The 25,166-nt window shown below is 41.2% G+C and overlaps 2 protein-coding genes and 1 long non-coding RNA gene across 6 annotated transcripts in view; 1 reads left to right on the forward strand and 2 right to left on the reverse strand.

Moving 5' to 3' along the window:
- TRUB1 (TruB pseudouridine synthase family member 1) overlaps positions 1-451 on the reverse strand; it is a 28,613-nt gene extending 28,162 nt beyond the window's left edge. The window contains exon 1 of the mRNA XM_079976774.1: positions 164-451. Coding sequence (XP_079832900.1) covers positions 164-308 — 145 coding nt within the window. The 5' untranslated portion in view covers positions 309-451. The remainder of the gene's footprint in view (positions 1-163) is intronic.
- On the forward strand, positions 421-22,687 carry LOC307216477. 2 transcript variants are annotated; one of them, XR_013839110.1, is made up of 4 exons: positions 421-508; positions 10,689-10,742; positions 11,982-12,153; positions 19,871-22,687. It is a non-coding gene; the product is annotated as an uncharacterized lncRNA (long non-coding RNA). The 2 variants fall into 2 exon arrangements; XR_013839111.1 differs by lacking the exon at positions 421-508 and having other exon boundaries at positions 9,527-10,742.
- The window catches only part of FHIP2A (FHF complex subunit HOOK interacting protein 2A), a 32,648-nt gene continuing 21,499 nt past the window's right edge, over positions 14,018-25,166 (reverse strand). For 2 of the 3 annotated variants that reach the window (XM_079976660.1, XM_079976661.1), the window contains 4 exons: positions 23,993-24,136; positions 19,083-19,223; positions 17,907-18,010; positions 14,018-17,828 (listed from right to left, as the gene is read on the reverse strand). In XM_079976660.1, the coding sequence (XP_079832786.1) occupies positions 17,723-17,828; positions 17,907-18,010; positions 19,083-19,223; positions 23,993-24,136 (495 nt within the window). In that variant the 3' untranslated portion in view covers positions 14,018-17,722. The remainder of the gene's footprint in view (positions 17,829-17,906; positions 18,011-19,082; positions 19,224-23,992; positions 24,137-25,166) is intronic. The other variant, XR_013839080.1, reaches the window with a different exon arrangement.

A 25,166-nucleotide genomic window follows, 5' to 3' on the forward strand; every position in this document is an offset into this window, starting at 1 on the left:
GGAACCTGAGGCCTTCCAGATGTTGCTCCGCAACCTGTCGGCCGCCGCGCCGGCTGCTGAGTTGAGAAGAGCCTGGTCGCCTCAGGAGGGCCGCAGGCTCCCCACCTGTGGCCCAGACTCTCCCTCCTTCCCTGGACTTTCTGCTCTCCCCCTTCAGTGGTACCTGCCATCAGCTTCGCCCTAAGCCGGTTCAGCACAGCGGCTGAGGTGCATCCCTTGGGCTTATACACGGCGAAGAGCCCGCTAAAAGACAGCAGCTGAGCGGCAACTGCTTTGCCCCGGACGGCCTCCACCACCGCCCCAGACATGGGCGAGAGCACAGAGGGGAAGCCCGGCCGCCTCGCTGCGTCCCGAGTCCCGGCGCCGTTTTCTGCCCACGTGGGTCGACGGGAGGAGCGGCAGGCAGGCAAGCAACGGTCACCGCGGGGCAAAACGGCCAAGAGAAACGGCCACTTCCTCGCCCGCAAACTGTAAGGCCGAAGAGCACTCTGGGAGCTGCAGTCCTCGGGTTGGTTTCGCCGAGGGACTCGGGAGCAGGGGCTTGTGGGACTTGTAGTTTAACTACGTCTTCTCTCCCTGCTGCTATTATAGCAGGGTTTAGAAAACAACCCACAGCCGATGTTGGTTGTTCTTGTTATTACCGACAACTGTACACACTGACGGTAACAGTGTGGCTTCAAAGTAGAGAAGAGAAGTATGCTGAACTGTGTAATCTTCTGCTCTAACGTCTACCCAGAAATAAGTTCCATTGTGTTCATTGTTGTGCGCGCGATGCTGGTTGGGACTGATGTGGGTGGTGGCCCAAAACATCTGGAGCGGGCATCAGGCTGCGGGAGGCTGGTCCAAGCTTTTGTAGATTAGAATTTACATGAGGATATGCATTCATTAGGGCATAGCTCATCAGATACACGAAGGGTTATGCCCTGATAAATGCAGGGTGGGGTGTATCTGGTGAGTCTACTTTTGGTGCTTCTGTACAGCTCAAACGCATTGATTTCCGGGGTACACTTAATGCAGAGTCAGGAGAAGGCTGTTCTTCTTCTAGTACATACTACTTTATTTCACCAAAGAGGGAGGGGCAGAAACAGCTTGTACATGATATTACAGTTTCGAGTCATTTTTCTGCTCCTGGGCAGCTTGCTTTCCCCAATATCACATTTGTGTGCCATATTTACATATGGCATTGCATCTCCCACTCAACCAAGACATGTACACAGTTCATACTCTATCACCCAAGAGAATTTCTTCAGAGACAATATATCACTCTGAGCAAAAAGGTGCTGCTGCTTTCTGATAAATTGGCTTGGAAAGCTACTGCTTCTTCCTTTTTCTTACCCATCACTTGGACAGTCATTGCACCTTCCCTACATGACTTAAAAGAATTATATGACACTGACCAGTTGTTCAGTCCATTAATCTTAACTGCCTCTGTAGCATCCTATAAAGAATTCCTATTGCAGGCTCCCCCTCACTCTGGTCATAGTACAGTAATTCGTTTCCTTCAACTACTGTGCAAAATGCATCATTCAGGATCTTAGACTACTTTCAGGCGTCAGATTTGAAAACTTGGTAATCATCATGGAATAAATGAGATACCTGTACAGAAAGACATCTGCTACAGCAATATTGTCATTATCCAAGATCTGGATCCTGAGAATGCCCTGTTTTTTATTAACTCAAGATCTTACTTTGGTGCTGGGAGAAAAAGGAAGGGAGAAGCAGCATTGTAGAAGCAGATATAGGCTGTGTACACACTCCTGTTTACTCTGTATCCAGTCTGCTCCCACCACCAGTTTGGGAAGTGGTATACACATGGTGTTAGCCACAATTTTATTTCTATCCAATGTTGTTTATGAGATACTACATTCTGATGTGTTTTTCCTTATTTAAGATATGGACTGAAAGGAAAAAAATGACTAGGCTGCATTTTAAGCTGGTAATGTGGGCTACTCTCTCTTAGAAGAATGTACGACACAGGGTTGTTTGAGGGAGCCAAGGGTGCTGCTTTGAGCTTTGTAGAGCAGGGGTCAGCAATCTTTTTCAGCAGGGGGCTTGTCCACTGTCCCTCAGACCTTGTAGGGGGTCCCGACTATATTGCAGGGGGGGGGAATGAATGAATTCCTATGGCCCACAAACAACCAAAGATGCATTTTAAATAAAAGCACACATTCTACTCATGTGAAAACACGCTGATTCCCGGACCATCTGCAGGCTGGATTTAGAAGGCAATTGGGCCGGATCCGGCCCCCGGGCCTTAGTTTGCCTACCCATGCTGTAGACATGGTACTGGTGAGGGGTATGGCCTGTGAAGAGAGTCTAAATAGAAAGACCTAGAGCAGGCGTACCCAAACTGTGGTCCACAAGCTTCATTCATGTGGTCTACAGCATGGAATCCCAGAATTGTAGAGTTGGAAGATGACCCTTGGGGTCCCTACATTTCTCTGATTCCTCGGCTAAACAAACAAACAAACAAACAAACAAACAAACAAACAAACAAACAAACAAATAGTACTGTGACCCAGACAGGTCATTTATCCACAACAGTGTCCAGAGGAGAAATTACTACTGGGAGGAGCACAGAGAGAAAAAACACCATGGTGTACCTGTAGCAACAAAACCGGATGCCTTCATCTGCCCCACCTGCAATAAAGCATGTCTGTCCTGTACTGGTCTCTTCAGCCACAGCAGGCACTGTAACTCTCCAATGGTTTGATTTCCCTCCAACGGCACACTCTTCCATTGCCTCCCAAGACAGATGGGTGCCAACAACCACCACCACTATGACCTGTATAAGTCAATGGCAATATTAACTTTTTATCTGCTAAGAAGGTGGCTGGTAAAGTAATCTGATAGCATTATTCAGTATTTTATGCTATTACTGACTTTTCCTCCACACAGAAGGGAACCCCATTATAAATTAAGTAAGCTAGCATTATGACCTGTTCACGTTGCTTGTATTGCTGAATAGACAGGTGCCTTTCCCGTTTTGCTACCTGTGGTTGGAATTTGGGTTCCTCTAAAGTGCTGCTAATGGGCCACAGCTGCAAAGGAAAATGACTCTGGATTGCAGTTTATTTACTAAAGACACGTTAATGGAAATCTGTGAGTGCACATTAATGTTAAATGACTCATTTGTGTGGCTTCAGCTGTATTTTCCATTCTGGAATTGAATAATTCTAGCAAGAAAAGTTACATTTCCCCATCACAAGTAGAAAGGCAGAAGAAAAGATAATACCATGTAGAAATATTTTAATATTTCTGATTTTTATAAGCAGATAATGCACCAACAGGGCAAGTCTGTCAATATCACACTGTATCTTCAATAGCAGTTCCATTTTATAGATCAGAAAAAGAGAGAGAGACCTGGTAACTTGTTCCTTCTTTCTCACGAATGACTATATCTTTAAGGCAGTGGAGGTATTGCATCGGAGTTTTCCTTCTCCTAGATGGGCTACCTTCCCAGGCTGACAAGTTCATCTGCCCTTCACCTCCCTCTACAGCACGTGCAGCACCCACCTTCTTGACTGTTGGACCCACTATTGGTCTCATCTGCTCAATCTTCCAGAGCCTGTCTTTACATGCAGGAAAGTCCCTAACTCACCGAGTTTTGAGAACTTAGAAATATGCAGGAGGACGACAACAATATTGTGTCTATATGTAAGCAAATTTCTCTTGTATTTTTTTATGATACTTCAAACCACTATGTGTTTTGGGAGGTCATTAAGTTACTCTACTCCTGACGTCTCTCTGTTAGTCCTCACTCTAATGCAGCATGTTTTCTCTCTCTCTCAAGGCTTCTTAGTGAAACATTAATGAGAAACTCATGCACAGCCATACAATTTGTCTGATTAGGTCATTCATGTTTAATATGCTTGCTGCTCACAGTTCTTCCCAACACCAGGTATTGGATAGAGTTGTATTTCATCATCAAAATACCCTTTACGCTGAGATCTAAATGATTAATTACTTTGACTAATGGCACTTTGGCACCAGACTTTCCTGACCACTTCTGAGTGTAATCTGCACACGTTACAATTTCTACTTACAAATAAGAAGCTCTGCCCATAATGCTCGATGGCAGAAACGTGAAGCCTTTCAGTGAAAGAGGATGCAAGCTCACAGAGGTTGCCACCACAGGCTTGGCACCAAAATGAGGCATTCAACATATGCATTCAAGCCCAGAGATGCAAGAACAGTGAAGCAAAGAGCTCACATCTGCTGCAATAGCCAAAAGTAGTCAAGCAAGGAGATGCCCGTTCCAGTGGTTTCCAAGCATCTGGTTGATAATTGAATTGCACCTCGTGAGGAATCTTTATACTCAATGCCAGTGATGGAACCTGGGACCTTTTGCATATTAAGCACGTGCTCTACCACTGAGCCATCACCCTTTCCCAAAGGTTGACTGGTGCTATCAGTACTTTTAACAAACTGGTACTACATACCCTCAGCCCCAGCAGCTGGTTGAGGGAGGATTGAGCACATGATCCATCATCCAGTCAGGGATACTCGTGTGGAAGTTTGCTCTTGGCTTGTTCTTGGTTATAGCTCAGGGTGAGGAGAGAGCTTAATCACAGATTCCAGTTTGGATGATATGCTGGACCAAACCTTGGCTTAGCTTAACACAACATGGCAGCAAAATGGACTGGGTGGGAGCAAAGTGGCTCCAAGCTTGCTGTCTCGCTCAGCCAAGGTTGGTTCTTTGGCCACCCGAGATGCTACAAAGAATAACATTACTGCCTGCCTTCTTTAATGTCTGTAAATTGCTTTGTTAATGGCTGTTATTAGTATCTGAACAAACAAAACAGCGGTGGTGCTGGGTCTAATAAATACGCAAACCTTCATCTTCTGGAATAAAAACATGCTATCTCCATTGAGGTTTTGGCACTATCCTTGTCCCCAATATCTTTTGAATTACTTCAATTATTTATCTGCATTTCCGTTCTTCTTGAATGTGCTTCACAGACAAATGCATGATCAAAAATGCATTTATTACTAAACTAGCTAGCAAAGTTAACAGTCCAGTCTCTCATATGTCCTGTCCCTGGAACACTTATAAGGACAGCTTGAACCCTGAAAAACTAATCCAGATAAAGGGACACTTTGGGAAAGGACACCCAATCAAAATCTCCTAGATGAGAGCCAACTAACAGATGGTAAGAACTGAATGTCCTGGAAAAATACCTTCATGGACATAGTGGCGAGTGCATCAGGTTGATAGCCTGCCAAGCACAAGGCCCAGATGAACAAGCTGCAAGAAGCTTATGGTGAAACAGGATCCTGTTATAAAAGAAATTGATATAATGGGAAAAGGTCAGACAGACGAAGTCCTACATATGGACAACAAATGACATAATCTTGTTTATCCCTGCATTAACAATTTGAACAATAGTCACACACACCCAAAATGATCAATGCATTTCATAATTAGTTTTGACTGTCTTTATTATTGAATGGGCCAAGTGCACTTGGCTCATGACCATTCAGAACATTCAGCAGCAGGCAGTGATCTAAGCACCATGTCAGGCTTCAGTATTGCTCAAAGTGATGTACAAGAGGCCCTACAAGTTCACCCTTTTTGTTTTCCGAAACAGGTATCACTGTTGTGTGGAACAGATAATCTGTTTCTTTCCAGGGATCTGTTCTCAACAATAATGTTAGTACAGAAATAAAAATCTATTTGTTTACTGCAAATGTAGTTTGCACTATTAACAAAATCAAAAGATTGGTAAGTCTCCTTTTAAGATAAGTGAAGGGATGTGGGTGGCGCTGTGGGTTAAACCACAGAGCCTAGGACCTGTCAGTCAGAAGGTCGGTGGTTCGAATCCCCGCAACGGGGTGAGCTCCCGTTGCTCGGTCCCTGCTTCTGCCAACCTAGCAGTTCGAAAGCATGTCAAAGTGCAAGTAGATAAATAGCGGGAAGGTAAACGGCGTTTCCATGCGCTGCTCTGGTTCGCCAGAAGCGGCTTAGTCATGCTGGCCACGTGACCCGTAAGCTGTACGCCAGCTCCCTCAGCCAATAAAGCGAGATGAGCGCCGCAACCCCAGAGTTGGCCACTACTGGACCTAATGGTCAGGGGTCCCTTTACCTTTACATGCTAAGTGGGTTGTTTCTTCCTTCCTTCCTTTTCTCTTTTGGTAGAACACTGGATTTAACTGTCAGTTTTAAGGTAATATGGGAAATACTTGAACTGCTGAAAAATGTGCAGTAATATTGCAAGGGTCTCTTTTTTTGCAGTATTTTATTTGCCTTGTGCAAACACATTTTTCTCAAGAGGAGTACTGCATCTAGCCCTGTGGAACTCCCTCCCATCAGATGTCAAGGAAATAAACAACTATCTGACTTTTAGAAGGCATCTGAAGGCAGCCCTGTTTAGGGAAGTTTTTAATGTATGGTGTTTTGTTTTCTTTTTAATATTTTGTTGGAAGCCGCCAAAAGTGGCTGGGGAAACCCAGCCAGATGGGTGGGGTATAAATATATTATTATTATTATTATTATTATTATTATTATTATTATTACTACTACTACTACTACTACTGGAGTGCCAGCATAAAGTTGTGGAAGCCAATCTGAACTTTTACCATTATAATTCTGTGAGATGTAAATATAACAGCCCAGAGTTTCCTGGCAGCTTGCCTGTCATTCACGGTAAAGCCATAATAGATGGGCACATAAAATTACTACTTCTTAGATATAGGCCAGTTTAATGGCCCTTGTTCCATTTTGTCTTTGAGACGAATTATAGCACACACTAAACAGATAATAGCATGACCAGGATAATGGCCCATTGGGACTGCAAATATCTAACACAAGACAGAGGAACGTTTATATAACTGACAAGTCTGCATTGTAAGGGAGAAAAACTTTTATGTAACTGACCATCACTGATCATATAAAAGATCGCTTGTATGCTGATGATCACACCCTGTTATAATGGATTTACACACTATTAAGCACAGAAGTGGCTTTAAAGCAGGAGCTGACTGCTACATTCTGAAAATGTAAGGTGATTATAGTAACATTAGGAGTGTGTACTATATAGGCAAATGATAAACTATACGTTATTCGCAGGCATGAGAGGTGTAGTTTTTAGAGAGTCAGGCTAAGAGTAGAATATGGCTAAGACTAGAGAGACCTGAATTTGAATCCATGCTCAGCCATAAAGCTCAGCAACCTTGGATCAGTTGCTATATTTCAGCCTACCCTGCCTTACAGTTGTTGTGCAGATAAAATGGAGGGGAGAAATAGGTACGTCGCCTTGAGCTCCTTGTAGGAAAGGTGGGCTATTAATGTAGTAAATGAACATACAGTGGTACCTCAGGTTAAGTACTTAATTTGTTCCGGAGGTCTGTTCTTAACCTGAAACTGTTCTTAACCTGAGGTACCCCTTTAGCTAATGGGGCCTCCTGCTGCCGCCGCACCGCCGGAGCATGATTTCTGTTCTCATCCTGAAGCAAAGTTCTTAACCCGAGGTACTGTTTTTGGGTTAGCAGAGTCTGTAACCTGAAGCATATGTAACCTGAGGTACCACTGTATGTCCTATTATGGATCAGCTTGGAATCATACAGTGGACCTCCCAGTTTGGTACAACAATGGTAGAAAATTGGCTTGGCTTAGCCATATCTACATGTCAGATGTTGATAATAATGCAGGATTTGATAACTGAAATGATTGTTAAGGGTTTTTGAGGAGCCAGAGTTTGCAAGTGACCAACTTTTAACTCCTGGACACAGCAAATGTAAAAATATATGCCATGTTAGCAATTTCACTCCTCCGATGCTGCATTTGTGATTGGTGTAAATCACATGCCTGTCTGAGAAGAGTGTGGGAAACGGAAGACAGTTATCTCTTCCGCTGTATGTACTTTGTAATGTACTTTCACTTTTATTTGTGCCTGTTGTTCTCTCGGAGCTGGAGAGAACGGACGCCATTCTTTTGTCTGTACATAGTGTGTAAATAAATACAGTCAAACCTCGGGATAAATACGCTTCAGGTTGAGCACTTTCAGGTTGCGCTCTGCGGCGAACTGGAAGTAACGGAGTGCGTTACTTCCGGGTTTTGCTGCTCACGCATGCGCAGGCGCGCAAAATGACGTCACGCGCATGCACGGAAGCGGTGAAACGTGACCCGCTGTCGCATCTTGCGTTCCATTCGGGATGCGAATGGGGCTCCGGAACGGATCCTGTTCACATCCCGAGATACTGTTACGATATGGATGCAATGCAGCTGCAAACTGCTAGCTTGAAAGCAAAACATAATGGGAATGTTGGGACTGTCCGTGGGAAACAGAGGGACAGTCAATTCACAGTGCAAAGCACCGGAATTAGCTCAGAGTGTAATATGAGCTCTTCCGTTTATTCCTGTCCAGGAAGTGCAGGAAGTTTTTGTCACTAGACTGCTGGAGCTTGAAGAGAGCAGTCACGTTTTTTGTAATGCAGCAAAGACAGAAATAAAGGCATGTAAATACGTTTCTGTCTATCTCTTTCCCCTGCCGGGGGGGGGCAGGAAAGAGGGGTGTGTTCTTCTCACGCTGAGAAGGATCGCCTATTGCGACCTAGCCTGGATCTTGCTGGGGAATGCAGCCAGGGAGGTCAACAGGGAATCATGCCGGGTGCCTGGGAGAGTTGCCAGTTTCTCCTGATAAAGGCTGATTCCGACAGATACCACTGTAGAAGATTAGCTCTATGATGTCTCACTCGTCTTGCTCTGTTATGCCAGAAGTGCAGTGTGCATATACCATCTGGTATATGTGGCTGAGCACACTGGAAGAGAAGAGAGGTGCCTTTTCCAGAGTTGCGCATACCGGGGGACGCTCAGAGTTCCAGGGGCTTGCAGGCACCCTCAGCTTCCTAATGAAGCAATCTTAGGCTCTACGTCAAGTGTAGAGGACTAATTATAGGATACCATTCATTTTATTTCAATACCTCACTTCACCTTGAACCATTCATAAATATCTTGAAACAGACCCCTGTGGCTGACTTGGTGCATGCTCAGGATCTTGTTTCACACACACGTCTAAATAGCTTGGGCCCATGCCACAGGTTTGTAAAGGAGAGGTGAATAGTAACAGCAAAACTGAGTCTGTCTAGTAGTGACTGGTGAGTCTCAGAAGTGCCACTTTTCTACTCTCAGAAGTCCCGTAGCTCTGCAGTGCCTCCATCTTCAAGGCAGGAAGATCACGGAGGTGGTGGCAGGGTTGACTAAAGAGCTGCCTCTCCATCAGGTGTACCATCAGATGTCAAAGCGATAAATAACTACCTGACATTCAGAAGACATCTTAAGGCAGCCCTGTTCAGGGAAGTTTTTAATCTGTGATATTTTAGTGTATTTTTGGTTTTTATGGAAGCCGCCCAGAGTGGCTGGGGAAACCCAGCCAGATGGGCGGGGTACAAATAATAAATAATAATAATAATAATAATAATAATAATAATTATGTACCTGGGTTTCAGTCTCTAAGTGAATATAGTGGAGCTTACTTCTGAATAAACATGTTGAAGACTGCATCGTGGGGATATTACCATAGTGCATGATGTGGTCTGGGGACTGCAACTTATGTGGAGGCCATAAGATGCTATTTTGCAGAATCAGGTATCCAATATCTTTTTCATTACTCTAACCATTTCCTTCCTTAAATTTATTTAGCATTAGTTTTTCTTCCAGGAAGCCCAAAGTGGCTTACATTTGGTTTATTCATTCATGATAGGTTACCCTCTCAGGACAGCTTATAGAGAAAAATAAAAAAACAAATTAAAATTCAATGGCAATAAAATAAGTAACAATAAAAATGGAATGCAGCATAAAAGGTCAAATAGCAGAGCTTCAGAAGTTATACAAATACTTCTGTCCCCAAGGATTTCACAACTGAGACTGAAATCCCACAAGTTTACCTGGGAATCACTCAATTGTGTTTTTCTGGGACTTACTTCTGAGTAGGCATATATATGCTTGCCCTGTAAATGGTTAGGAGGGATAATTGAAACTCCATGGAATAAAAGTGACATTTTGTAGACAGGAAATAAATTTAGATATATAAAAACTGCACATGCATTCCGTGCTGAACATTATGAACTATGCACTCATTATATGGGATTTATCCATGTTCACCAAGCTAGAAAGTTATAATTTGGCTACTTACTTTAAATCAAGCTTTTAAGCAAACAGAAAAAGTAAATTTCAGTTAATAATGATATTCAATTTTACTTGTGTGGAGCACACACCATAAAGACTTGGAACAGAAAGGCCGTGATATTTCAGGCCTTTTGTCATTTAGAAACAGCACAGTACAATTCCCCTCACCTCCAAAGTGGCAGTTTTTATGTGTTTCTGTTCACAGAAAAGAAATAATAGTTAAAAATAGTTTTTAAAAGTTCACAGAAGAAATAATAGTTTAAAAATGGAGATAAACCGCAGCTTTCGGAAAACATTTAAGAGGAAAAACCCACATATTAGCGATTTTGTTCTTTAGCTCATCATGATGGTGCTTCTTTCTTTCTTTCTTTCTTTCTTTCTTTCTTTCTTTCATAAAGGCTGCCTTCCACAGAACACTTTAGGGGGAAAACCCAGTTATAAATGCAACAGTGAACTGGTAATCCCATAAAGAAAATTGCTTCAAAACTCCTTTCGTTTTTGAATTTGCTAAAACATCCTTGTAATATATCCCACTTGACTGACTTTGTATTGTTCCCCCTAGGGACATTACTCTGTGTAACTAGATCCATAGTCATAGAATTCAGCAGTTGTCCAGGTGAGATAATCATTCACTTTAGCTGCCGAGTGCTTTGACTAAGTCACAGAGGCCGGAGGCCGGCATTCAGCATTATCCTAAGCTGAGGAAATGCTAGTTAAATCACTGAAATTGAGGTTGAGGGCATCTGGTTTGATTAATAGCAGCACCATTGGTTTTGTGTTTTGTGAGCTAGTAAAATATTGCCTTCCTGCTCCTTTTCCTCCTTCCTGCTCCTAAACGGCCTCGGTCCAGTATACCTGAAGGAGCGTCTCCACCCCCATCGTTCTACCCGGACACTGAGGTCCAGCACCGAGGGCCTTCTGGCGGTTCCCTCACTACGAGAAGCCAAGTTACAGGGAACCAGGCAGAGGGCCTTCTCGGTAGTGGCGCCCTCCCTGTGGAATGCCCTCCCACCAGATGTCAAAGAGAACAACAACTACCAGACTTTTAGAAGACATCTGAAGGCAGCCCTGTTTAGGGATGCTTTTAATGTTCGATGTATCATAGTATTTTAATATTCTTTTGGAAGCCGCCCAGAGTGGCTGGGGAGGCCCAGCCAGATGGGCGGGGTATAAATAATAAATTATTATTATTATTATTATTATTATTATTATTATTATTATTATTATTATTTTCCTCCTTTAAACATGTTACTTCATCAAGGTACGGAATAATCACTGCCAAGTTTATGCCCCTCCAATTCAGCCAATTACAATGCATTTATGATTTTCTTAAGTTCGCAAATGGATGTTCTCATGTGTATCACCCATCACACATGGGCTAAACAAACTGCTTAAATAACTTGGCAAAATAGTGAGGCGGCTATTTTTCACATCATTCCGGGCAAACTCCAGTCTCCTGTAGTCAGCCAGTCCTGGTTTCCTGATGAATATAAGTTTGCCAACATGTGTTTGCCCCATTCACCCTTTACATTTTTGGCACACACTTCAGTTAGGTGCAGAATATATGAAAAGTTCCTCATAGGTTTATATTAGAAAGATCATAGTTCACATAGTAATATCTGAATGCAATCTCATTATTACAAATGGAACCAAACCAGTCCCTATTAAGTTCAGAAAGCAAATGTACTGCCTTTGCTATCATTGCAGACAGCATCCTTACAAATCTGTTTGGCTCCTCTTGTTGCAGAATATACATATTAACTGATATATAATTACATTTTCACTGATTTGGAACAGAGGATATCTACAGCTGAAAGCTTGTCAGTGGCTTATCGCTGGTTCTCTCTCTGTGCAGAGAATTTTCCTAGCAGATGGGAGAAGCAGGGAAGATGAACAGCAGTGAAAGATTTTCAGAAATAAACAGCAACAGTTCCCTTTCCTCCCTTTGGAAATGAAACCTAGGCGATGCCTGCAGAGAAACAGGGTGACAGAATCCTGGGGTACCATACCCCTTCAAGGCTACAAAGGTATGTGCCACACTGTATTATTTTAAAAGCCTTTTGCAAATTAAGTACCTCAGGGAGAGAAGTTTTGTCTCAGCTTGCTCCCTTCAGTGTTAGTTTCTCCTTGCAGAGAGCAGTAAAAAAATATAACCCACCTGCAATTTGAAGTGGTATAACCCATTCAGCTTGGGACCTTTCTACCTGCACACATACTCCAGCTGTTCCTTGAAGCTGCTGCAATATCCTTTTCCTGTTGAAAGGGAGCCTTCAAAGGTCTGAACGGGGAGAGGTGGACTACATTTCACTTGGTAAGTACTGTGCTCTAGTGCAAACATGACCAACAACACTAATATGAGTTCTGGCTACTGCTAGCACAGCTAACCAATCTTGGCAACAGCTTGACTATATCTGGCTTCTGGCAAGATTCCATGGTAATTATTACAGAGCAGCTGAAATCTGTGATAGATGACAAGTACTGTTTAGAGTTCTGAAACCACAACATTTCAACTCTGCTTACAGTGCCCTGAACATACGACAAAGCTATATCAAACTCACAAAGAGGTATGGAAAGAACCAGGGCATGCAGTCTTGAGCATTTTTAAAAACTTCAGCCTCTACAGAATATGACTGCAGCAAGCACTCTGATGCTTCAGAAGCCCATCCAAGTCCAATGGTTTGAGGATAGTATCATTAGAACACATTTCTGTTATGCTTCACAAAAGAAATATATCTGAGCATGCAAATACAGGTTCCAATGAAGTCTTTTAAATGAGGTAATAAGGTAGAAGAGGTATGCATGATGAAATGGTAGCTACTGCTACTGCCATAAAACACAACATGCTGGCTAATTTCCGCCCTCCTGCAAACACTTTAATGACAAAAAAGCTATAATGAGGTACACATTAAGGCTGATTTAATGGCAGCAAAAAGACTTTACAGTGGAGAGGTATTTTTGTGGTGGGCCTTGTTGGTTTACGCCTCAGCTGCATAAATGAAGAAAGTACTTCACCAACGCTCGTTTTACAAAGAGTCTTTGAATATGTGCTTGCAGCCACTAAAATTTCAGAACATTCCAGTGTGCAGCATTACATATGCCCCAAATGAGTGAGGCATTCTTGGACTGAAAAGCGCAAGTTGGGGTATGCCTGTTGGGGTAGGAACCAGAGTTATGAAAGAATGGGATAATAAGACGTAGTGAGCTCAAGAATCACTTAAGAGGAATGTGTTTGCCCTCAATAACTCTCAGTTGGGAATGGGGAACCAATGGGCCAAGGACCAAATGTGGTCCTCAAGGCCTCTTATCTGGACCATGGGCCTCTGCTGAAACTGTAAGCCCTCTACAACCACACCCCTTTGCCCTGAGCCACATTCCTTACCAGCTCTGCTTTGTATGTTTCTGCCCAGCTGGAATGTGTCTTTGAACTGGATGGACGATAGATGGGAGTACATGAATGTATGTAGAAATGAGTCTATTGTACAAATCACATTTGTTGCTTTGCTAACTTTTGCCTCTGCCCCACTCCCCCAGAATTGACGCTCGGCCTGAAAAAGATTGTCCACCCATTAAAAAGATTACCAACATGGTTTAAAACCTGAATTTTCTAGTTATCTATATTATTCCCATAAAAAGGCAGAAGTAACATATAAGTAAAATGATGAAGCCCAATGTCCACTTACTAATGAAAGGAGTGATTTTAATTTAATGAAAGGAAATGGGGGGAGGGGGCCGATGCAATGCAGGTGAGGTGTGAAACCAATATTAGGAGAAGGGTCAGTTGGGAGGGTGACAGGAAAAAGCAGAATGTAATTGTAAAATCTGGTCATTATGTATTTAGACACGATATTCAAACTTAAAAATGCACAAACTTCAGCAAACATAAGGCATCACTCTGTTGAAATTATATTAATTTATTTTTAAGAATATCCCTTTTAATCCTTCATGCATGCTTTTTAACAAAAAACGCCTGAATTGCATCTGCTGACACAAGTTACCACCGTGAGCTCTCTAATGTGGCTGTTTCAACCATCCTTCATCTATTACACCTTGGCAAACATTGTCAGCGAATGAACTACACCAAGTTCAATAGGAAAGGTTTGCTGAACATCTTCTGTTTAATGTAAACAAGACAGGAGGGGAGAAAAATCCAGGAGTATATATTGATAGATAGAGACAGACCTTGTAACACTAGGCAACAGGGCACAGGCATTATTAATCATGGTTATACAGATGTGTTTGTTGAGAGATGCTAATCTTAATTTCTCACACAACTGAGAACAGTGGATGTGTAGCTTCCGCATTGTACTATCCTGTTTCTTGTGCCAAGTTAAATAAGGATGTTATTTCACAATTGAAAGCTTTGCTGCATTCAGCAGCTCATGGTGAGCAGCTGCCATGCATTTATAAAGGAATGCCATGATTGCTGTGCCCTGTAGAATGCAGTGTTACAATCTTTGCACTGGCAATACCGCAAGCAAGTGCTGGGTTTCAGTCCATTAGTATACAAATATACACACGTAAACAGATGATGTACAACCAGGCTGAAGCTGTGCCTTGTATCACAGCTTCAATATTGCACTGATGAATACATTATATCAGAATGCTACAGTTAAAAGATGACACTACTAGGCAGACAACTACAGTTATAACAAAAATAGCTTAAGAGGAAATGGCTATTCCAGTAGACGTCTCATGTTGTTACAAAATTTTCAGCATCAGAATCTAAATTAAATAGATACAATAGATGATATAAAGGTGCCTTTATTTACATAAATGTGCATCAGGGTAAAAACTGAAACTGGATCTGTATCCTGGAATCAAACAATTCAAGCTTTCCTCATCCACTCTCATATAGAAACACTGTTTGTTTTATCTGTAATGGGACCAAGAACCCAATAGTTAGCACAAACATCTTTATAACCAGTGACTGCTCACTACTTCTGGAGAACAGGCTGTATGTTCTCCTGACGGATAATAAATAACCACACATGCATCTCCATGTGTGCACACATGCATGTACATAAACACACTCAGACACATCAGAATAGGGGTAGTTATGACATGCATAGATTCAACCAATTCAAACAAGGGCCCAACTAGCCTTTAAAATAAAAGTGCATGAAAACAAGTTATAAAAACGTTAAACAAGTTCCATTTGGGAAGGAAAATTCAATTGTTTTTACAAAAATAAAAAGGTTGCTGCTATCAATTTATGGGTTCAAGAGAACAATTATGATGCCAAGAGAAAGAGTTAAAGCGTTTCCTAAATTTGTGCCAGGTATTATGACAAAAAGGGAATGGGAAAATGTTGGTGTCTTCAAATGACATCAGCAGGGTTACATCCTGAAAACAAGAGAACTTCCTGAATATGCAGGCTATGTGCAATCAAGCTTGGATCTTGATGTTTCTAAAAGCAAACTGAACTTTAATGTTAGATATCCTGCTTGCACTAATAGATGTATCCTGTATCATTTTTATTTATTTGTTTTTATAATTCAATCCAGCATCGTGTGAATAACTTTGGCTATCATGAATAGCTAATTACACAGTTAGCTTGAGAAAACCTTTTCCCTTATACTTTTAAACACCAAAACTTAAGTCTGCCTCCCACTTACTTTGGGATATCATTAGAGAACCATCATCAACTTCTGTGGGACTCCAAAAGGATTTCTCTAAAATGCTACCTGCAATGCAAAAAATGTAAAAAGCTGTTCAGGCCCGCTTCCATGAAGGTTTATTTTATAACTTCTTACCCAATATCTATCTCAAAATTTTCTTCTCGAGAAGAAAATTCTGAGCCTTATCTCACGTGTAGTTTAGTTAGTTGTATTTGTGAGTCAAATTCAGTAACTTTGGTGCAAAAACATTTAAAAAATCAATGTGCTATTATTCAACTAGGGAGGCAAATATATTGATCACAGAGTACGGATGAATATGCTCTGTCAGGCAGCTCCTTGGCCATATCTCATTTATAATAAAGGCAGCTCAAAATTTTGCTCCACAGTTTTTCCACCATAGAGGCCTGCCAATATAACTAAATTATCCCACTCTCCAACACTTGGCCTTCATGCTCAGCAAGTTTCTGTATCATTAGAACTTCTTGTGGTACAAACCAGAGTTTACATCACTGGAGGAAAATTCAAACACATTTACATCAACCCTGACAATATCTGAAGCAGACAGCAATTGTGTTAAAAGGTTATGAGCCTGAAAAAATTACACTGAATACCCAAGAATGAGATTAATGGAAGAACTGTTTAGGAACCAAATTATGTGTTGTTAATACCATAGCATTATGTCAATTAACGGCAAATGGGTGAGAAAGGGCACTCCCACCCCATATCTGCCTCTCCTTGTTTTCTACTGAGAACAAAAAGATTATAGAAAAACTATATTAAATCCAGGGTAGACAACATGTTTGTTTGGAGTTTTCAGCCTATGAAGAACTTGCAGAGATGTGTCAGAAGAAAGAAAGAAAGAAAGAAAGAAAGAAAGAAAGAAAGAGAGAGAGAGACCACTGGCAGAATGTGGTGGTTCAACTGCTCCTTCCTCTTACTCGTCTTCTAGCTCAGATTGTCTGGAAAGGGAATCTATTTTATGACTATGGCAAAATGAAGGGATCTTGTTTTCTCCTTGGCTTATAATGGATCCCTGTTGCAAACAGTAAGATCACAAAACTGAAGCTTAAGCATGCAACAACCTGCAGAGAATTTCAGCCTATATGCATTATGACAATTGGTATCAGACCCAGCTGTCCCTTGGCTTGGACACTTCAGTCATTCAAATTAGCCAAGTAATAACATATCTGAAAAGCACAAAACAATGATACTGCTAATCATCAAGGCACAGGATACTCTTCAGCCAACTAATCATAAAAAAGAATCTTAAAAGCCCTATAAAGTGACCTGTAATACTAGCATTTTTGTAAACAGGCATTTGGATCAAATAATCCAGGGCTCCAATACAAAATAGAAGGCAAATAAAGCTATGCGGCATAACAAAGGAGAATAAGCAAGGAATCAAGGAAAACCAATACTTCAGTATACTTGTGGTCACCTCTTTTTTGTGTAACAAAATAATAATAATCAGTGATCAACTGGAACAACACAATGAACAGGACTCAACATGAAAGATACACAAAGAAAAATCATTTGTTTAGCTGTGTGTGCACTTACAACTTCTTATTTAAATACTTTACAATGCTTTAATCACTTACTGGTTTTCATTTAAATGGATAAAACACACCTCAGCTATGAAACAAATGTATTTTTTTAAAAGCCTAGGAACCCTAAAGTATATAAAAACTCCTACCTCCTAGAAGGTTATTAAAATAAGAAAACCTTTAAACTTAAGTCTTCATGTGTGCAGCTCTTTGAGCTTGTTGTGATCTGTGATATCCCATTGATTGCGTTGTAGGTTGAACATCCATTTTCCTCTCCCATATGGTCACTACCAATGAATTTAGTATTTCAATTTGAAGGTGTCCCATATGAGTCCTCCAAATGAATGCCAAGGCTTTGCTTTCTGTTCTCCTGCCTGGGAAGTTAGCAGTCTTTTCTGCTTGAATCTCGTAGCCAGGATGCTCGGAGCAGCTTTTTACGGCGTGGACGAGGCATGGTATTTCACAAATGCAATTGCAGCCAGCTCTTTACAAAATTCTTCCAATACAATTACACCTTCTAGTAATGTCATGTGGTCAACACTGCGGAGATAGGATGAGGAATTATTAGAAAGTCACACATGGTGCCTCTTGGAATAGGCTGGTCATTAAGATACTTACATGGGCCCTTCAGGTTCTAAGCCAAGGAGACGCTTCCTGACCAGCAGCAATTTAGGTGTGAAGTCGGGTATGCGCTGGATCCTCACCATGAGATCTGCAACAACCTGCATGTCATACATATGAGAGCGTTGAACAAAATGAAGCAAAGAGCAAAATTAGTGCTGGAAGCTATTGGCATTAGCTTCCAGGGCTGCCAGCTCAGTGTTTAGCAGTCTAAATAATATCAGAAACAGAGATGTGGGGCAAAACAACTTTTCAAAAGGGAACACTTTCCATGTTTTTAATTTTCTGCAGAAGATATTCAATTTCTAAAAATGCAGTGTTTCAAAAAATTAATAAATAACAATAAATGAATGACAATACATAAGGCAAGCTTGTTTCAAAGCTGTCAGTGCATGTTTTACAGGTTACTTTCCCTAGAGTGTGCGACAAAGTACTTATATGTTTTATTACTTTGTAAGCAGGTGAGTAATATAAAACCACAAATACACATAATAATCAAGCAAAAACTGCAGCTACAGATACATCTAACTGGTTTGATCTGACCTGCCTGCACAGCCAAAACTAAAATTCTTATTTCACCTGAGACTGTAAGTGTTTTCAGCTCTGTTTACAAAACAGAAGTCAAACAAACATGCTAAATAAGACCACACACTATTTACCTCATCAGAAAACTTCCCAGGAAATTTTAAAACTGAAAATTTCCCAGAAAACCTGTATCACACACTATGTTACATTTTCCCCCCACATAATCATATCTGTCGAAGTATGAAGTATGATCTGTGCTTGATGTAATTACCCTGCAACAACTGCTCACTCGTTGCAAGAAAAACTAATGGTTTGTCCTACAAGGTTCATAAAATGTTACTTTTTCTACTTGGAGATTGCAGCTATTCCAAGGAAAATATACCATAAGCAGGTGTAGGCTGCAATTCTATACCCACCTACATGGGACTAAGTCCTACTGAACTCAATGGTACCTACTTCCGAGTAGGGAGGTACAGGATTGCACTTTTTATTTAAATCCCAAGTGGATTTGGCTGGTCCCTAACTGAAAGATGAGGAGCTGCATTACAAAAATAGGTCGGTCATCTGAAAGGTGCCTTAGCATCATTTGTTAATCAGCCACAGATACTTTGTGGCACTGTTCAAGTTGAATATTCTTCATTTACTTACCCTGACTATGACTGAAAAAAGAGAGCGGCATCCGGAGGCTAGGTTTACATAGGGATCCAAAAGGTATTCATGGATGTGCGGATGAGGAAACAAGGCGAGCTTGGACAACACAGACGTGACTTGTAAATTGACATCATATGGCTGTGTGAAAAAGCAAAAAATTAAAAAAAAATGAAAGGTTTTCCATATGTTTACATTCTGTGCAGTATAGTTTAGGGGTTTACAAAATGCAAAATTTGCAGCATGTGATGGCCAATGTGAGGCACATTGTTAGAAATATCTTGTGCAAGCAATATCAAAGCTTCCTGCACAAACCCCAAAACTCATTACATAACCCTAGGAAAGTCAATTGCTGTGTTCTCTGTTTCTTTTGTTTAGAACAATTATCGATCTCATGTGTTCTCAAACTGCAAACATAAAGGGGAAGGCAGGTGTGCGATGGACTACTGTTTTATAGGCAGGGGCTATTTGTACGTTGGGCATGCTAATTCAGTATACATGACACCTGCAAACCATACTGGTGATTGCGGTTATTTCAGTTCCTGCAATCTAAATGTCAGATTGGGACCAGCACAGAGAGATCAGTATGTCTTGTGACTGCTCCCCAACCTTATTCCTCCATTTTAAGCCCTACAGCTAAAAGTGGAGAATTTTTTTATCTTGGGAAAAAGGTGTTAAAAAACCTGGAAATAGAAACTGTTTTCCAAATGTACAACCCCTTTCATGAGCTGACCTTCAAGTTCTCTCCTACTTTCTTCTGCTTATTGTTTCTTCATGTTATTTCACAGCCTATTCTCCCTCTGAATACTAGCAAAAAAGCCCACCTCGCCCTCCATAATGTGTCAGAGCAATCTGATGCCAGAAACATGGAAAGAAGAATTCCCCAGACTGGGTGGTAGTGGACTGATTATTTACAGCCTACCGAACCGTATCACCAGCACGGTGAACTGAAACAAAGCAACTGGCAAAAGGCCATCAATATTAGCCATATTGGAACAAATACACAAGAAGAAGTTGATTGTGAGCTGCCCGGCAGCCAAAAAGACATAATTGCTCCCGGAGGGTATGTACTTATAGATACAATTACAGATTGACTGAGCCAAAACCACCAAGAATATGAAGCACCATCCTCTGGGTACAGCCTTACTGAGGGTAAAAGCAGCACTAGGCCTTGGCTGCTAGAGCAGCAAGTAGTATTTAGGGCCATCACCCAAGTAAATAGGTTTTTATTAATTAATCATAGGAGTTTGGATTCATGAATCAATTAAATGTATAAACATTTCAAAGAAAAAGGCATTGGCAGCATTCACACATCAAGGTGAAGCACAATTTAATGGTTTGCCGTGAGTGCACAAAAAGCTCCTGTTTTGCTCCTGCCCTCTGGCTTGAGGGAGCAACAAGCCATGCTCTCTTGGCTTAGTGTCATGCACAAACCAGGAAACATAGCTTGTTTTGCTTTAGACCATCCATAATGTCAAGCCAAGCATTGCTCTTTGCTGACCAATCATGGTTTATTGGGAGTGAAATGAACCACAATTCCCTATTTGGATGCAATGCTAAGATGGGGATTGTGGTTTGTTACTGCCACCAGGTAGACAGAGGGAGTGAAGCAGGAGTGATCTCCACGTTGCTCATGGTAAACCATTAACGATGGGTTATTTCTATTTATTTACGTAATTTTAAAATCACTTTATATCCAGAAATTTCTAAGCAATACACAAAAAGTCATTCAGACAACAACAGACAACAGTATAAAATACGTATAACTCAGAAATTGTCCCAAAATATGATATGCCATTACATGTGACCTGGACCACGATTTCTTTGTCCAGCAATTATGCATGCATGTTACGGCAAGGGCAGCCCAAGAAGAGGCATTCCCTCCTGCTGCATGAGATGAAGAGGAAGAATACTTCTGCTTAAGATGATACTTTGAAGAGTTGAAGAGTGAAATTACATATAATATGGGAGATCCAGTTCATAGATCTCCTGTGATGATTTTTTTAAAAAAAATTAAAAGCCACTGCACAGTGTGTTTGGGGATGCTGCTCTGTGTTTTTAAAAATCCTTCCCCCCACCTGCTGTATTCCAATTTAAATCCTCTTCCCCATGGCAGGAAACAAAGACATACTCCAAAAACGTGTGTGTAAGATATTATGGCACAAAGTATTAAACAAATTCATCTCATCCCCACTCCCCTGAATATACTGTTCACAAGTCTACTCCATCACATCTAGTAATGTTCCAACTGCATTTATATTCTCATCTTCTTTCATTCAGCAAAGTGAAATAGATATTTGCAGGTGGACAAGCCATCCAGTGGCAGCCCATGGTACTGCAATATAGCTGTTATGCCAAGCATTTTTCTGTTTTAATGTTTTTTTATCGCTTTCTATAAATTGGATGGAACAATTTCTGGTCTGCCCAAATGGAAGATTTTTAAGGGAAAGGAAAAAAATCAGACAACTCCAACAGGATCCAGACACTCTAGAATTAACTACTCTATTACTCTCACAGTAATCAAAACATTGGTATGAGAAAAGTTGTCCAGTGATTTCAGTGGGTCTACTTTAAATATTACTTAGTTGGATCTCACCCCAAGGGCTGGAAGTGGCTTTTAGCCAACTTAATGGCAATATCTTTTAATGGCACTATTGTGTAATTTGGGGGCTTCATTTGCAGAATTGCAGTGGTGGATGTATAAGGGAACAGAAGCAGAAGAAACTTATTTTGTACAAACCAAGTCGCCTGTGCCATATAAACATGCCACGTAGCATTAAGAAAGCCTGCAGAAAAATCAGGATTCTGTGCCAGATAAATTATATTCAATTGTATCGAGGTCCGTTATGTGGCATAATTGTTAAGCTAACTAATGGCGTCAAGTTTTGCCATTTTTAATTTGAATTGACCAGACCAACAGTCTCCTATTCCTGGCTTACATTAGGATTTTCAAGCAATTTATCCCTACAGGAGGGAAAATCATTTCAGCTCAACATTTTTTTAGTAGGTGAGGGGTTTAGCAATCTCCCCATCCTACTGCATATTTTAATTCTCTGTGCATCAGCTATTGCCCTTGACACAGGAGAGAGAACAGCAGCATGCTTGACTGATCCAGAAATTTTGACATTCTGACAGGTACTATATCAAATTGACACCATACCACAATAACCCATAGCCTTTTTTCTTTGCAATACTACTAGATACTTGTTCCCCTGACAATCTTTACGTAAGGACTTTTCCCCTTCTTTTCCTCTTTACTATTAGGGCCTCATCACCTAGATCAGATTTTCATATGTATGAAGATTAGTTTTCATAAAGCTGTTGAGACTCAGAATTTAAGCCTCAAATCCAATATTCATTTTTAATGAGGCATGTGTAGAATGGGTGTTTAATGGAAGCCACTTCAATGTTACATTTTCCTGGTGAAGATATGAAAGAATCAGACAGAAGCTGGCTTCAGGTTGAAATCTTTATGCCACAAGAGCGGTCTGGTGGAAGTCAGACCACGTGTCCTAGAGCAGACCCATTTATTTAAGCACAGGACACCACAGGTACCCAAGAAACTGCCTTATGCCTGGTCAAACTATATGTCCCTCTAGTCCAGCATTTACAGTGGTACCTCGGGTTAAGTACTTAATTCGTTCCGGAGGTCTGTTCTTAACCTGAAACTGTTCTTAACCTGAAGCATCACTTTAGCTAATGGGGCCTCCTGCTGCTGCTGCGCCGCCGGAGCACAATTTCTGTTCTCATCCTGAAGCAAAGTTCTTAACTTGAAGCACTATTTCTGGGTTAGCGGAGTCTGTAACCTGAAGCATATGTAACCCGAGGTACCACTGTACTCTGATTCAGAGCAGCAATCTTGTGTTTCAAGGAGAGGTCTTCCCCATCAACTACCGCAACTTTTTTTACTAAAGAAGCCAGACTAAGCTTGCAATCTTCTGTAAGCAACACATAGGCTCCACCTATGTGCTCCTTGACCATTTTTTAGACTTTGTTTTTGCTGGAAATGGTTTAGCTCTAGGAAGTGTTCCCACAACAGAGGCTGCATAGAAAGCACATGATCTAACACCAAGTTTATGTGACTGCTGCAAATGTGTAAAGTATGTGACTTCAGAAACAAAAGGTGTGTTCGAGCAGAGGGTGGTGGTTACCTTGTCTCCACCCCCACCCCCACCCCTACCCCGATCCCACCCCTGCAGGCCATTTTCCATGCCAGCCATGTTCCAGTACTGGATGAACAGTAGCTGGAAGGGAACACGTGATCAGGTATGTTAAGAATGTATTTATTTTCTCATAATCATGTATACCTAAAAGCCACTGCTGTTTGTAAAAACATACATGAAATGTACTCATGACACATGCAAAGCCACCTTCTTTACTGCTCATGGGCCTCTTGCTTATATTACAAAGAGTTTCTTCTGTGGCCAGTTTATAATCAGCAACAAAAAAATGTAACACCAGAAGGGGCTTTAGAAGTCAGATGGCAAAGGCATAAACATTTGCTCATTTTATTGTGATAAACAATGTTCAGAGGAGCACATCATATTCATTTGGTTATATTTTTTTAGAAAGTGTTTTTAATTCTTTATTTTACTATTTAGAGTACCCTTTAGAGTCTAGGATGAAAAGACAGAAGAGGTAGGCAGCTCGCTTCCTTCCCCAGGGTAGCCAACTTGGTGCTGCCCAGATGTTTTGGCTTATAACTCCCATCATCTCTGGCCAACATGGCCCATTGTATGAGCATTTGGAAGGCACCATGTTGGCTACCTCTGCAATAGGCTAACAGCCACCCAGAATGTTGCACACTTGCACCTACTCTTTACCTTCATACTGCCAGATTTCCATGATAAGGACATCTCTGTGAAAATCATCCAGGTCAGAAACAAAAGGATCTAGAGCTGCAGACTTACCTGATCGAGAATTCTGCCCATTCTATCAAACAGAACTTTTAGGAAAAATCCTTCGAAGAATGGAGCTTCTAAAATGCACTTTTCCAAGGGCGTGGGAGAGCCCGGCCATTCCCAACGTAAGCATATGGCGCAATAATCTCGGAACTAGAGAAAGCAGAAAACAAATTGCTGACTCCTTTGTGAACTAAAGAAGAGGTCCAATTTTAATGGATATTTATTACAATGTACACTGGCAAAGTTGCATGCTTTTAAATGCTTTGCCTTTCACAGAGATTTGTAGTATCCCATCCCAAGTAGCATTTTATTCAGAAACATTTTTCATGTAGAAATACTATGCTTCATTATAGAATTGTAGAGTTCAGAGTGCCCAAGTCCAATCCCCTGCAATGCAGAAATTTCAACTAAAACATCCATGGCAGATGGCCATCCAACCTCTGCTTCCACCACCTTCCAAGGGAGTCCATTCTACTGTCAAACTGCTTCCTGTCAAAGTTCTTCCTGATACATGTATTTAGTCAGAATCTATTTTCTTGTAACCACTGGTTCAGCTTGCTACATCTTCCATGTGACAGCCATTTAGATGGCCAGGGCAGGTGTGAAAATACTGGGACTACTGGCATCTGAGTCAATTCTGATGGTACTCAGTTTCTTCTTTCATGCAAATATACACTACCAAAGAAGCAACATATACTTTTGTCCACTCAAGTTTAGCATACTAAAGGCTCATGGTTCTTCCATCTTCCCTTATCTGCCTTATATTTTTCCAACAGGCATTTGGAAAGACAAAAAAGTCAAACTCAGAATAAAAATGAAATACTTTATGTTTGACTGGGCACATATTACACTTGTTTCTGGGAGTATAACCTTCTGAATATTATGTGACTGCATGTCTTTTTCAGCTCCCTTAACCATCCCATTACATTTACTCAGCGCACTTGCATGTTATTTACAAGGTTACAATTAAACTCTGTTTGTCTTCAGACCAAGGAGACCTATACCTTTTGAAAGCGGAATGTGTTTGAGGTTTCTAAATAGGAACAGTAAAGTTCCTGTTTCTCAGCACTATAATCCACTTCAAAACTGCATGCCTGAGGCTGCACATTACTTGCACTAAGCTTTTATCTCTAAAATCATGGCTGTGTTAACTCGTATTGCTATTCCACAGCAACTTGCC

The sequence above is a fragment of the Podarcis cretensis genome (genome assembly GCF_951804945.1).
Source record: "Podarcis cretensis genome assembly, chromosome: 5".
NCBI lineage: Eukaryota > Metazoa > Chordata > Lepidosauria > Squamata > Lacertidae > Podarcis > Podarcis cretensis.